Source organism: Ictalurus punctatus, chromosome 20 (assembly GCF_001660625.3).
Source record: "Ictalurus punctatus breed USDA103 chromosome 20, Coco_2.0, whole genome shotgun sequence".
Classification (NCBI taxonomy): Eukaryota; Metazoa; Chordata; class Actinopteri; order Siluriformes; family Ictaluridae; genus Ictalurus; species Ictalurus punctatus.
Genome location: NC_030435.2, coordinates 5,027,728 through 5,041,889, shown reverse-complemented (window position 1 = coordinate 5,041,889; position 14,162 = coordinate 5,027,728). Strand labels below are relative to the sequence as shown.

Sequence of the window (14,162 nt, the reverse complement as noted above, 5' to 3'; positions counted from 1 at the left end):
GTATAATTACAACCCTGTGTGTCTTTGTTCAGGGCGAAGTATTGTATGTTTCTGTGTTTTCCGCCAGACCTGTACCATACCTTTGATCTCTGCTTCTCATTTCATGGTTTTGATCCTGTTTTGTCCTCACGTTTCTCGAGTCTTGTCTAAGCCTAGTTTATGTTTGTTTGCCGATCGCCCGACCCTGTGCCTGTTTATTGACTGCGATTTGGATTCGTCTGCCTGCCTCTCTGAAATAAAACACTCCGTCTTCATCTTTGTTTACGTGACACTTTCAGTGTTATGTTTTTATTCAGTATAAAAACTATCAGTCAATTAATCGACTATCGGCAGATACTTAGTTATCGGTATCGGTAAAATCCACTATCGGTCAACATCGACTTGATTTCCACAGAAAGGATGATAGTAAGAAGAAAGGTTTGTTTCCCTTTTCCAAATCCTGATTTTGTTTTTCGGCTAGTTTCAGGTCTTGTATGTACATTTTGAGATGTAGTTATCATGGAAATTTTGCTTAAACCTGGAAACCCTGGTTAACGATATTAGCTCATCTGTGTGTGCCTAGCATATGGGAAACACACTTGCTGTATCCAACGCAGGTGAACAAAGGTACGCCTAAAACGAGCTGCTAGACTGGATTCTGGATGACTGGATGTTGTCGACTCTCAAAATAGCTATCACAGAAATACTCCAAAAACTTGAGGTTTCAGGCTATGGCATTATTAAAGTCGTTCTGCCCCTCAATATACACGGTCACGAGCCACTACTGGTTTAGACCAGTCACATTTAATCGGTGAATACAGGTGATTGTAGAGTGAACAAAAAAGATTGTATTTACGGAAATCCAAATTATTACGTCTATAAGAAAAGAACCAAAGTAACACACCAACATGGCAATGTATACTTTACCTGAGCTGTTGTCCTCATTGTCAGTCTGATTGTCTGTTTTGGAAGCAAAATAATAAGCCATTATGGACCATCCAGAAATTACTTGCAAACATATCATTAGGACTATATCAATATGACTACTGGATAAGTGAAAATCACAGCTTTATGATATAATATTCATCATAATACATATATCCTGATAGCAAATGTTGCAGTCATAATAATTGGATCAAAATGAGCCAATGGAGATATTTATTTAAATACTCAGTGATGAGCCCCATGAAAGCAGCCAGAACCTGGCTATAGTCCTTTCTTAGCTACTGCCGTCTCTAATAGTTTCATTACTGTCTAATAGTGTTTAGCTATTATTTTAGCCTCCTGATTAATATCACAGCCAGCCGTCACTGGTGATGGCCAAATTTTTTTTACATTTCTCTTTGCCTTAGAGTAAAGTCAGGCTCTGGGAAACAGCTTGATATACAGCTGTGGAGGGAGGGAAGTCATTATCTCTGAAAATGCTTCAGCGCTTCACTCCTGAGAGATGATTAGCGAGATCAAGGACAGCTACAGAGTGCAGTAATTATCAAACAGCTGACACAAGTAGAAGTGGTACGGAGCTAACACTAAGACATCAGGAAGCGCTTGACTGAAGTGAGAAATGAGGCTGTAGTGCTCTCTGGTGGAGGAATGGAGATATGTACGCATGTCTTACCTTTCAGGTCCGAAGCGGGAATATCTCCATTTCTGTAGAGAGAAATGCGAAAATGAGATACCAGACAGAGAGACAGATAGAAAGACATACTTTATGGGTCTGATAGTAGAAATGGGCAGGATACTGAAAGAAAGAAAAAAAAAGACACATAAGTAAAAAGCAGAATATATTAGCAAAATGAGTATATATCGAGTAGATCTCTGTAATATTGAAATAGATGATGTGCTTCATTTACACTATCCAATATTCCTAATAATTTACAATAGAAGATTTTGAATTAAATCAAACACATTTAATATTGTCCAGACTCACGGCAGACCCGGTGATAAAACAAATTCTTGACTGCTCTAACACACTCGATTCACATTATCCAATGAGAAATATTGAGCTGAGAAAACAGGGAACTATTCCAAGCACATGGCAGACAGACTGTTGTTCTCTGTAGGGGTTTTATTCAAACTAAAACTGTGCGCTTGCTCAACGGAGGTTATTTCAGAGATGCAAACTGCGGCAACTGATTACTGATCTGCTTTTATTTGGTCACTGAAGTTCAACACTCAGTACGTTTACATGGAAAACAATAATACGATATTAACCCGATTAAGCCAATACTCTGATTAAGAAACTAGCATGTAAACAGAAATTTTTTATTACCTTAATCTGATTAAAGTCATACTCGAAGTAAACACGAACCGAATTAAGACGTGTGGAGTATTCCTGTTTTACTCGCATTGTCGACGTGTATTACAGACATGTACACACCTTAATCACACTATTAACCTCGTGTGGGAATTTTCACCGCATTTTGCGACAGGACACGTACACACACGGCAGTGCTCAACCGTTTCACGCCAAACAAGAGAGCACGGCTGTGTCCGAAACTGCGTACTTACCTAATATATAGTAGGTGAAATACATGTGTTTCGGCTACTATATAGATGGTAAGTACACGGTTTGGGACACAGCCAACGGCTTCAAGCAGTTGTTTATTTGCACGTACAGCATGACAAATAATTAACTGCACTTGAAGCGTTCATAAAATTAAAAATTAAACACCCAAAACTGTATACGGTTCCAGAACGAAGGCCAACTGTATGTTGATACGTGAAATTCTGGAGGGAACGTCGGACGGCGTGGCGCGGGGACGTAATGACGTGTGACGTTAATCGCTCTATGTTCTATAACATGTAAAACAGGAACATGAAAGGAGTATTCTAAAAGCGACTCATGTAAACACCTTGATGACAATATTGTCTTACTCAGAGTAAGATCAATAATTAGATTATTGCTGTCGATGTAAACGTAGTCAGTGACCCAATAAAATTGAATTGAACTGAACAAAACATTAACAACTTTTGTGGGGGGAAAAAGTCAGAGTAATTCCAAGGTTTCTGTATGCACTTATTTCTGATCTGTTGGTGGAAATTTACTCCTCATTACACTCATGTCACTTTAACTCATGTCCTTGCTTGTTAGTCATCTGAAATAAAAATCATGTAAACGTGAATAAATGTCAATTCAAAACTAAGAATGTATACACTCTGATACACCCACTGAAAATACTGTCCAAGTGTAGAGGTCCTTATTGTGCAATAAAATACCAGTCCTCCTAATATTTCCTGATTATGCGATTGCAGAAACGAGCGCAAAATCAAGCAAACTCTGCAATATTTGGAGGAGCTTGCGATTTTTCCACGTTCACCGCAGATTTTCCGCAGATTTGGAGCAAGACGCATCATGTGATGTCATCATGACACGCATTCAGCCAGAGCCCTCCTCGATTCATGTCCGTCAATCACGGGTGCAGCTAAAAGGTCTCATTTACCAACAAACATTTACTGTGAAAGAGCGTGCAGAACAATTTTGTACAATTTCGCCAATTCAAGTAGTTTTTCACAAAAAAAAAAACAACAACAAACAAACACAAAAACGTCTGCAAGTTGCATCGCAAATTTTGGGGGAATAAATCAAGCATTTTCGGTCACAACAATCAGAAAAAAACTCTGAAATACTAAACATCGTGGTAGGTAGGCTATTTATGCTTTCTATGTTAAGGTCAGGTGGCCATTCAGTGAATGGGATTCAATGTCTTCGGTAGCATTAGATCTCAAAGCCATGAATGATTGCTCATCCATTTTTCAGTTCTCAAATTCTGGATTTTCAAATCTCTGTTTTTTAACTCGACATTATTCATTGATTCTGTTGGCACGTTACCTCAGCATCACCTCAACGTAACCGCAGTTCCTGATCCGCAGTCTTTAATTTGCCTTCCTTTGTGTGTATGAGTCATGCGGCACATGCAAAAAAAACACGGCTGCTCCATTTTCCCCAAACACAATCCATATGCAAATATATGCTGGAATATTGTTTTCTCCTGTAAGAGTACAGGAATGTGCTGAATGAAGGAGTGGAGCTACTGTGAATTTCTAAAATTCTACACTTTAATTCAATGCCGCTGGAGTTTCACTTTATTGATGCAAGTCAAATCTTACAACTGAAGCAAACATATAATGTATTTTTGATACTACAGTCTGTCAGTGAAAGGTATGTCTTGATACGAGCACTGCACTAGTACAGACTTGTCCAGGTTTATAATTCCACGATGGAGGAATGAACTGCCTCTGGACACACCTCCTGTTCGGGTTACTCTAACCTGCCTGATAGCGATGATGTCACTGCTCGCCAGACTACTTACACATACATGCCGAAATTTGCATTGTAAATGAGTAGGCATGACTTGTGTACTCTACAAATCATACACTTTCAAAAAGTGCTACTTTGTTTACTGTTGATTTGACGCCATGTGCTGAACTCAGGGTCGAAAAAACCTACCTGATTAGGCCCGTCACGATAATCACGCTATCGACGTATCGTACGATATACGGACGTGACCTCGATCATTGTTCCTGACCTCGATATCGCCCGTGTGTTTACATGTGTGTTTGTTTACATAAGAATGAATGTCACTAACTTTTTAGAAATCCGTGCTGCTTCTGTCCTCTCGTCTGCTCTAAGGCTGTCAGATGAAAATTCGAACTTCGAATATCGTCGAATTTAAGATAAAATGCACATTCGAATGCAAAAACTGAGTGCGTTCGAATTTAAGTCGTGCAGCAAGAACTAGCACCGATTTTCATTAAAGCGAGACCGTTGAAAAATGTACACGCAGTTATTAACAATACACTAACAATGTTTTTTGAAGAGGAAATTGTGAAAAGAAGAGGTCTGGTGTTTCAGATAATCCAGTCACAGTCAATAATTTCAGGGATTGACTTCCATAAACTGGCTGAGCTGAAGCTGAACAGTGAATGAATACTGAAGCTAAGTTCAGTCTACCGTACTACAGTAGTGTACTCATGGTAATATTATTATTTCAGGAGATCAGGTTTTCACATGTTCTTCTTGACCCATGTTTTAAGTTAATATTGAATATGTGTGAATACTTGGATAATTTTTGCTTTTTCTTGTCCACTAAAATGCCGTTAACTAATATTCGGTGCTATTTTAGTCTGAGTAAAATTGCCTAAAATGAATAAATACGACATGATTAAATTTAAAAGATAGTTTCACTAGAACAAAAAAAAACAAACAATTTTTGACGTACCAATTCCAGTGACTGAGTTCTTAAGAATTAAAAGTGCATTGCTCTTTGAAAAGGTGTACTTGCATTATTCTGCTATGATATTATCATTACAGCAGTGGAATAAAATGGTCTTAAAACGACAATAATATCGTTGATCAAAACTATTTCTGGAACAATATATCGTCCAACAAATGTAGTTATCGGTGCAAGCTTATTCCTGAGTAGAAATTCCAAGTTGCATTTTCTTTGTTTTTTTCCTAGTCGGACGCTGGAAATTCTGAGTTACGAGTTTTAGTTGACGCACATCATATCGAAGTCCCGTTCCCCTTCTGGCCTCTTTAGCTCTCGCTATACCTAATGCATGCAATAAATCCATGTGACTGGCCACAAAAGAGGATCTGCTACAGACCTGCTCTGAGGATCTGCTCACACTTAAAAAAAAAAAAAAAACCTGAAGTCAATGAATAATGGACAGTTCTCTTGCACATACATTGCATCTGCTCTGCTTCAGTGTTCTTTCAAGTGCTTGGTTGGGTCCTCTGAATTACCCAACCCAGATGAGGACGGGTTCCCGTCTGAGTCTGGCTCCTCTCAAGGTTTCTTCCTCATGTCATCTTAGGGAGTTTTTCCTCGCCACCGGCTCGCTCAATAGGGATAGATTCACACACTTAAAATCTGTATCCAGTGTTTATATGTTTCTGTAAAGCTGCTTTGAGACAATGGCCTTTGTTAAAAGCGCTGTACTAATAAAATTTAATGGAACTGAATTGAAATACTTCACTGAGTCAGCATCTAGAGTGTGGTCCTCCATACAACCCCGATCTAGTGTGTGTATGTGTTTGACTATAAATATAAATAAATTAGTGCAAAATAATACATCTTATACTGTTTAAGGATGTACTAATTCTTAAAATGCACTAGTGAGGATTAATTTCCAGACTAACAAAGTATATTTAGCCTGCTTTCTTTACCATCAGCCTCATTGTTTTGTTTTTTTTCCCCACTGCCCAAACAAGTCGACAGCTCCCCACATTGGTTTGTGCAAGATAACGTGTGTGTGTGTGTGTGTGTGTGTGTGTTCATCTGTTCTTCCTACAACTATCCTGCACTTGTTTCTAGTGTAAACTTGCCTCACCGTCAACATACTGAACAACATTCTTCCTTTTCCTTTGGATAAAAGTGACAAAAAAATTGAAGAAAAAAAAAAATAGGAAGAAAAAAAGAAAGTAATAGTGTGGAGGAGGTGGAAAGCAGGGGGAAAAAAACGTCTTTTGTCGCTTTGATAAAATCAACTGTCGCATGCAGCAGGGAATTACTAACGGAACACAACACACCTCTTTCAACACTCTTTCATTCGCACACTTTTGGCACTACCAGCAGAAACACAATAACAGGAAATGGAGGCGTGTCCACTATCTCGCACCATTCACCCTCTGTGACCCACTTCCACATCACACAGCTGCGGCCTGGTCGGCTTTAACCCTTCTGTTCTGTTCACTGCTGAGCAACAGACGGCTCGTTGATCTAGGCTGCCTGCTTGCGTTTTACAGTGATAGAGAGTAATTGTGAAATATATGCCTGATATGCTATCTTGTCCTTATCAAATAGATGTTATTTAAGGAAATGAAAGTACTTTCACTTGTTTGGGGTTCTCCTGAATTGGCCTGAGTTGTAAAAACTGTTCCACACATAAAATCAAGTGTAATAACGGCAGTATTATCAGACAAATAGACTATGCAAAGGGCGCTTGCATTGCAGGTATGAAAAACATGAAAAATGCCTGGGCTTCGAATGCGGCTGTGAAAAACGCATGTTTGTACATGTCGGTGCAGAAAAGAGAAGGGCCTCGAGAGAAAGCACTGAAAACCACAGGACCATTTTAGCTCATAGCAGAAATCGACCATGCTTGTGTGTTGCTTTTTTTTATTTTATGCAAAAAGTGTGCACTTTGTGGTGAGACAGTGGTGCGGCGCTCAGGTCGCAGAGATGCCAACATTATTAGCAAGAATATCTTACCATGCAGAGTGAAAAAAAACCCTGAATTTTACTACACAAATCTTACTGTATATCACATAAAAAGTACAAAACTCTATCCAGTCCGTACAAGAGGCTTTTTGTTGCGAATTTTTGCGGAAACTATTGGCGAAATTGCAATTGCCCAAACTTCTTCACAGTGATGTTTGCTTGTAAGTGAGACCTTTTAGCTGTCCCCATGTTTGACGCATGTGAATCGAACAGGGCTTTGGCTGAACACGTCACATGACACGTCTTGGCCCGAATCTGCGGAATACCTGCGTTCATTTTGAAAAATTGCAATAATTCCGATCGCTCTGCAGAATATTGTGGAGTTTGCGTGATTCCGTGTGAATTTCTGCAATTGCAAAATCACAAAATCCTGGAGGGAACGTCTAACTTATTTGTAGGTAGACAAATAAGGCATACAAAAGTGGGAGCCGAAGAGAGCAAAAAATGACTGTGCGCTCAGGGTGGGAGGGGCATGCTCTATCTTTCCTGTCAACCACAGTGACACTAGACGATCATGCGTGACTGTGAGCTCATGTATGTAGAAGAGATAGCACGTTCCTCTGAGTGTGTTACACTGCTCTGTGATTATAATGGGGAGAGCTAGCTAGTGGGTGGGAATTTATCCAAGACCAATTTAGATGACTGACTTTTTTTTAGGTAGCACATATATGAACTGATCACATGATACCATCGAGCTGCACACAGCAAAGGTACATGTTTTATTTACTGGAGAATATTTCAGATTTTATCATCAGTAAGAAAATACTGGAAAACGTATGATTATGACTACTACTCCATCCTCACCGTCTTGTTTCCTGTTGTCGCACAAAATGGGGTTTGCAAATTCACAGGTAAAAGTTTAACGAATAAAAAGCCGGTGCAAAGCGAAAATAGATGTTATCAGGAACAAATAAGCCTTTCACATCAGTGAGTGACTTTTTCTGCCGGATGAGTTTTGTTCATGTGTTTTTAGCCTAACTTTAACGTGTATCGCTGTAGCACGGGTTCACAAGTTGTAAATGCTATGACTCAACCATAGACATCGGCACCTCTGTGGTCAACCTACAGCAACTACTTTCCAAAACATATCTAGGTTCCTATTATCGCTTTACACAGTACACTGACATGTTATCAGGTTTAGCCTGTTTAGTGAGTGCTGTTTTAGCAGGTTCTGTGTTTACACTACTATCTATTACAATAAAAGAGGGCTGGAGGATGACGGCTTGCTGGAGTCAGGCCAAGCTCTTGTGGTCATTAGAGAAAATGAGTCAGGCGTTTATGTGACCCTTCTCTTCTATACAGAGCTCTTGAAGAAGAGGGAGTTGATCTCTACTGCACACACGGCAGCCAATCCTACAAATATGGTATTTCCCTAGAAAACCAGCTGGAGACATGAAATGGGCAAAGCATTGAACCCAGAGACACATCGGTATCAAATATCAGCTGGAATGATGAAAAGGGTGTAAAGCTTCCGTTACAGATAACTACAGTAGGTTTGTTATTTTACAAGCACAATGAAGGAGACCTGTGGGGAATATCCAAATACATTTACAGGACAGTAAGCATAGCACAAAGAATGCAGCAGTACCAGTTTTTGTGTACTGCTTTATCTACAATGTACCTACAGTAAGGATTGCAGTCATTTAGTCAAAATGTTTAGGGATTACATAGATAGATGTGTTCGGTGACTAAAAATAGAATACAGGGTAGTTTTTGCTTCAGCTGTTCTTCTTCTTATTATTATTTAACCCTCCTGACCCATTTCCACATTTGAGATGTCCGATATACTGGTTAATCTCTCTTTTTCTCTTTCCTCATTTAGGGTCATGAACTTATATGCAAAAGGGACACACGGTGGCTTAGCACGTTCACCTCACATGGAGCTTGCATGTTCTCCCCGTGCTGTTGGGGTCTCCTCCGAGTACTCCGGTTTCCTCCCCCAGTCCAAAGACATGCATGGTAGGCTGATTGGCGTGTCCAAAGTGTCTGTAGCGTGTGAATGTGATTGTGCCCTGCGATGGATTGGCACCCTGTCCAGGGTGTACCCCGCCTTATGCCCCATACCTTAAGCTCCAGGTTCCCCATGACCCTGAAGGATAACCAGTATATATACAGTGCGGTATACAGTGGCATAACCAACAACCTCCACAAGGATGGGGTGAAGGTATCACAATCCACTGTTCGAAGAAGACTTCAAGAGCAGAAATATAAAGGCCATACCACAAGGTGCAAACCACTCATTAGCAGTAAGAATCGGAAAGTCATATTGGAATTCGCAAAGAAATACAGCAATGAGCTACAATAGCTCTGGAACCAAGATTAACCTCTATGCAAGGTCATGGAAAGGCCAAAGTGTGGCGAAAGACAGGATCTGCTCATGACCCAAAACATATAAGCTGATCTGTGAAACATGGTGATGGTAGTGTCATGGTTTGGGCTTGCATGGCTGCTTCTGAACAGGTTCACTAATCTTTATTGATGATGTAACTCATGGTGGTAGCAGCAGAATAAATTCAGAAGTTTACAGAAACATTTGGTCTGCCAATTTACACTGCCAACTGTGGAAAGGACTAAAGGACTTTTACACAACAGTGCCAAACATCAGCTGGAACAATGCAAACGGGTGTATGCGTATCCGACTGTGGTATACAGCTAAGTTTAAAACCAATACTAATTGCTTTATGACTTATCTGCTATTCAGTCTGGATTTTTCTGATTCAAGTCCTTTTACATTATTATGAAGTAGATTAGGAAGGCATTAAAGATGGAAAAGATGAAATCTTCTTGACCTGACTATAGTATCCAACTCTGTTTGAGGGAGTACTGGTGCACTTCCTGAATTCTGAACTCAAGGACCGCCATGCTTCACTGTTTGTACTGATGAGTCAAAGTCAAGTCAAATGCAAAACAGAACAGGTGTAATGTAAACAGGATTATATAAAGTTCAAATAGCGACAGCATGAAACAACAGTCAGATATTACTTTTTCAATGAGAAAAACTATACATATGATAGCTGCAATTAAGACTTAAGAATGATCTTAAAATGATGCAGTTTGACTAGGAGTAGAAAAACACTTTTTTTGTGATTGTTGCGGCCAAAAATGCTTGATTTTGCTTTTTTCAACATTTGCGATGCAATTTGCTGAGTTTTTTGTGCCTTTTTTGCGGAAAGCTACTTGAATTGTTTTACACGGTCTTTCGTGGTAAATGGTAAATGAGAACTTTTACCTGTACTCACGTTTGATTGCTCTTTGGCTGAATGTGCGTCGTAATGAAGTCACATGACGTGTTTTGGCCCAAATCTGCAGTAATTTTGAAAAATTGCAAGCTCCTACGAATATTGCAGAGTTTCCTTGATTTTGTGTTCATTTCTGCGATCGCAAAAACCTGGCGGGACTGTTTAATGCATCGCAAATCTTTCATGAGAGATTCTGCGTCAATTCACAAAATGTCAGTATTGGATTTTTGGTAAGAGGCTAGAGATGTAAACTTTATTTTAAAGCACAAATGTTAAATTTAAAAGGTTGAGAGTGTTGCGAAATATGATTTTTGCCTCCCGTCTGAAACACACATCACTAGTAAGCATCAGTTTATTCAACAGTGGCTCATGGCCATAGATTTTGGTGAAGCAGAACGATATTAATAACAACACAGCTTCAAACTAAATTACGTCCAGAGGCTATTAGAGTTGGCTTATGCTATAGTCTGTCTAATGAATTTTTAGAAAAAGCACATAATAGGCAGTTGACAATCAACAATATACAACATCCAGAATAAAGTCTAGTAGCTTGTTTTAGGCTATTTTAGAAGTTCCTTTATTTTTCCTTTTATTTTCAGAAAAGCTAATAACATTAACCAGGGTTGCCAGGTTTAAGCAAAATTTCCAAGCCAATTACCGCCAAAACCACACTCAACCAACCCAAAAATGAACCTTTTTCTTCTTGTTCCTCATCCTTTGCGTGGGTCACCGTGGTGTGCACGCATTTCTTTTCTATGAACATTATCCACTCCATAATCCAATATATAGTACAATATATCATAACAGAAATGCTCCTGTACATTGTAGACTTGCTGTCTGTCTACACTTACACTTTGCCTTTGTTCGTGGAAATGTATTCCGATTATTTGTTATAAAATCATGATCTTATTATTTGCTGTAAAGATTTCAACACTGACAACCCTGTTGTAATTAACTGTCCTGTTCCTCCACTGCTCCTTCGTCGAACATGTGGCAGCGTGACCTCTGCCCCAACGGGCCTCTATTAGCGATTGCTGCAGATCCCATTTTCGACAATGCAATAATAACTAAACGGGGCAGTGAGTGTGCTGCCCCACTACTGCAAGGCATCTAGACAGGCGACCAAATCAACATAATATAGGTTTATATCTGTCAAAATGTGTCAAAGTTTTACACCGTTTCTTACTCAAAAGAGATAATTAACATTTCAATGGGATTTAAAATTGATGTCACCAAAATTGCGTGGCCTGCGATGGATTGGTACCCTGTCCAGGTTGTGGTACCCTAACCCCAACCCTTGTGCCCGATGCTCCCTGGGATTAGCTCCAGGCTCCCTGCAACCCAGTAAGATAAGCGGTACAGAAAATAGATGGATGGACGGATGGATGTCATCAAAATTGTTGATTCATATTGGTGGTAGAGAGAGACTGTACATTTTAAATGCATATATCTTCTAAAGGCGAATTTTGTCATTGTTTTGGAGCACACTAGCTTATACATAACATTAAGGCGAACATATTCATACTAAAAACGACAAAACTTCAGTTATGATTTCATGGGGACTTTATACTGCCATAATAACACACACACGGCTCCCTCTTGGAGTGTGGCTTATTACACTATTATAAGTCATACCCTGTGTATTGGGGACACAGTTTAAACAGAAGCGAGGATGGAAGCGTTACTAGTTTACACAGGAAACAAAAGCATCATGGCGCATCTTCAGCACTTTCAGTTTACACCAGGTCTTCAAAGCGGCGTGTCATTTCAGTTACAGTGTTATGGCGTATACAAGGAGGATTAGACGTCATGTCGCTAAGAAGCATGTCAAAATAGTTCCATGTTATAACCAGGAACGGATTAATACACAGTAACAGGGATGAACTGAGAAATAAGCATCACTTACCCGTCTTCTACTTCTTTCGTGTCGCCGAAATTTGCCATGCTCGCCACCATAGCTCACGCACACGCACACAAACAAACACACACACATACACACAGAAGGGCCGGCTTGAATTTGAGCCACCTGCGCGTGCGATGCGATTCCTGCGCGTGACGTTTATGTAAACGAGGAAGGAGATGAGTGTGAGCGGTGCAGAGCGCGCGCGCACTGTCCTCTTCTCACCTGCACGCAGACAACAAACACACCGCGGCTGTAACACACACTCATACACTCATCCACACACACACACACACACCTCACATCCACCCGCCGTTCTCTTCACCGATCCACATACAGTCTATACACATACGATTAGTGATATGTGGATGTTTGTTTTTTACTTCTCCCCCCTATTGAGAAAGAAAGGATGCGTGCACGTGAATAAATCCGAGTGAGTGTAGAAATGTTTCCATCACAACACGACGGTGGAATAAACAATGTAGGCAGAGCAAGAGGGGAGGAGCTTAAAAAAAGCCCGCTCTCTGGTTTGGGCCAATGATTTACCTCTCTCTCTTTTTGTGCGTGTGTGTGTGTGTGTGTGTGTGTGCGTGTGTGTGTGTGTGCACGTTTTTTTATCTTGGTGGGGACCAAACAGACTCAAAACGATAGGAATATCTGACAGTTCTGACCTTTTTGTTGTTATTGTTGTGTTTTTGTTACAAAAACAAAATGCTTACTTTTGTTTATTGAGGTTAGGCTTAAGGAAAGGTTTCGTTTTTTTTGGCATTCTTTGGCATAATAATAGTCAGAGGAAGTCCTCATAAGGATAGTAATACACGTACGTGTGTGTGTGTGTGTGTGTGTGTGTGTGTGTGTGTGTGTGTGTGTGTGTGTGTGTGAGGGAGAGAGAGACAGAGAGAGAGAGAGAGGAGGTGGTTGCCAGATTTACAATGTGTATTACTACCATAATGACCGTTTAATAACAAACTATTTTTTTAATAATACTATAAACCAGGCCCCAATGACACAAACTAAACTATGGCCTCTACATAAACTAGACCAAATCATAAGACTTTGCGATTTAAATTTTTTTTTTTTTAAATCTCTGAAAGTAAAATTGTTGATCTGGCATCCGTGCTCAGGTCATTTGAAGTTTCAGTATTAGGAGGTTAGGAGGTTACTTATGAACTGTGTTTTGGTGTCTGCAGGTTTGGGTATTGGGTTGTTTGCATACATCAGATTTATTCTATTTTATATCTTCTGTGAGTCACAAAACTGATTTTTAATGCAAACAGAAAAGACAGATTATTGTTCACATGCATGCACTGTGGTTGAACAGGTGAACTGAGATGAACTGGAAACCCATCCAGAATGTATCCTCACCTCACACCCGGTGTTTACGGGATAGGCTCCGGATCCACCTCAACCATGACCAGGATAAATCAGTTACTGAAGATGAATAAATAAATGAATTAAAGTTTTAGACTGGCCAAGTTAATCTCCAGACTTTAACCCAATTGAGCAGCATTTCACCTCCTGAAGAGAAAACTGAAAAGAGAAACCCCCCGAAACAAACAAGAACCGAACGATGCTGCAGTAAAAGCCTGGAAAATCCTCACAAATGAAGAAATCAACTATTCTTGATGTCGAATTCTTGATGCAGTTACTGCACGCATGAGACATGCAACCAAATATGAAGGGTTATTTACTTTAAAATTACTTTAAGACTTATCTGTTCCTATACTTTTGCTCACCTTAAAGTTGAGTTTTCTGACACAAAAGAGTCTGTGTTTTATGTTGTTTAACACATCTACATATATCCCAGGAAATACAAGC

The 14,162-nt window shown here is 39.8% G+C and overlaps 1 protein-coding gene across 1 annotated transcript in view; it reads right to left on the bottom strand.

The window, feature by feature from the left end:
- Positions 1–12,815, bottom strand: part of si:dkeyp-97b10.3 (NACHT, LRR and PYD domains-containing protein 1b allele 3) — a 35,057-nt gene extending 22,242 nt beyond the window's left edge. Inside the window, exons 1-3 of the mRNA XM_017495620.3 lie at positions 12,351–12,815; positions 1,598–1,629; positions 907–939 (exon numbers count right to left, since the gene is read on the bottom strand). Of these exons, the coding sequence (XP_017351109.1) occupies positions 907–939; positions 1,598–1,629; positions 12,351–12,400 (115 nt within the window). The 5' untranslated portion in view covers positions 12,401–12,815. The remainder of the gene's footprint in view (positions 1–906; positions 940–1,597; positions 1,630–12,350) is intronic.
- Between the last annotated feature and the right edge of the window lie 1,347 nt (positions 12,816–14,162).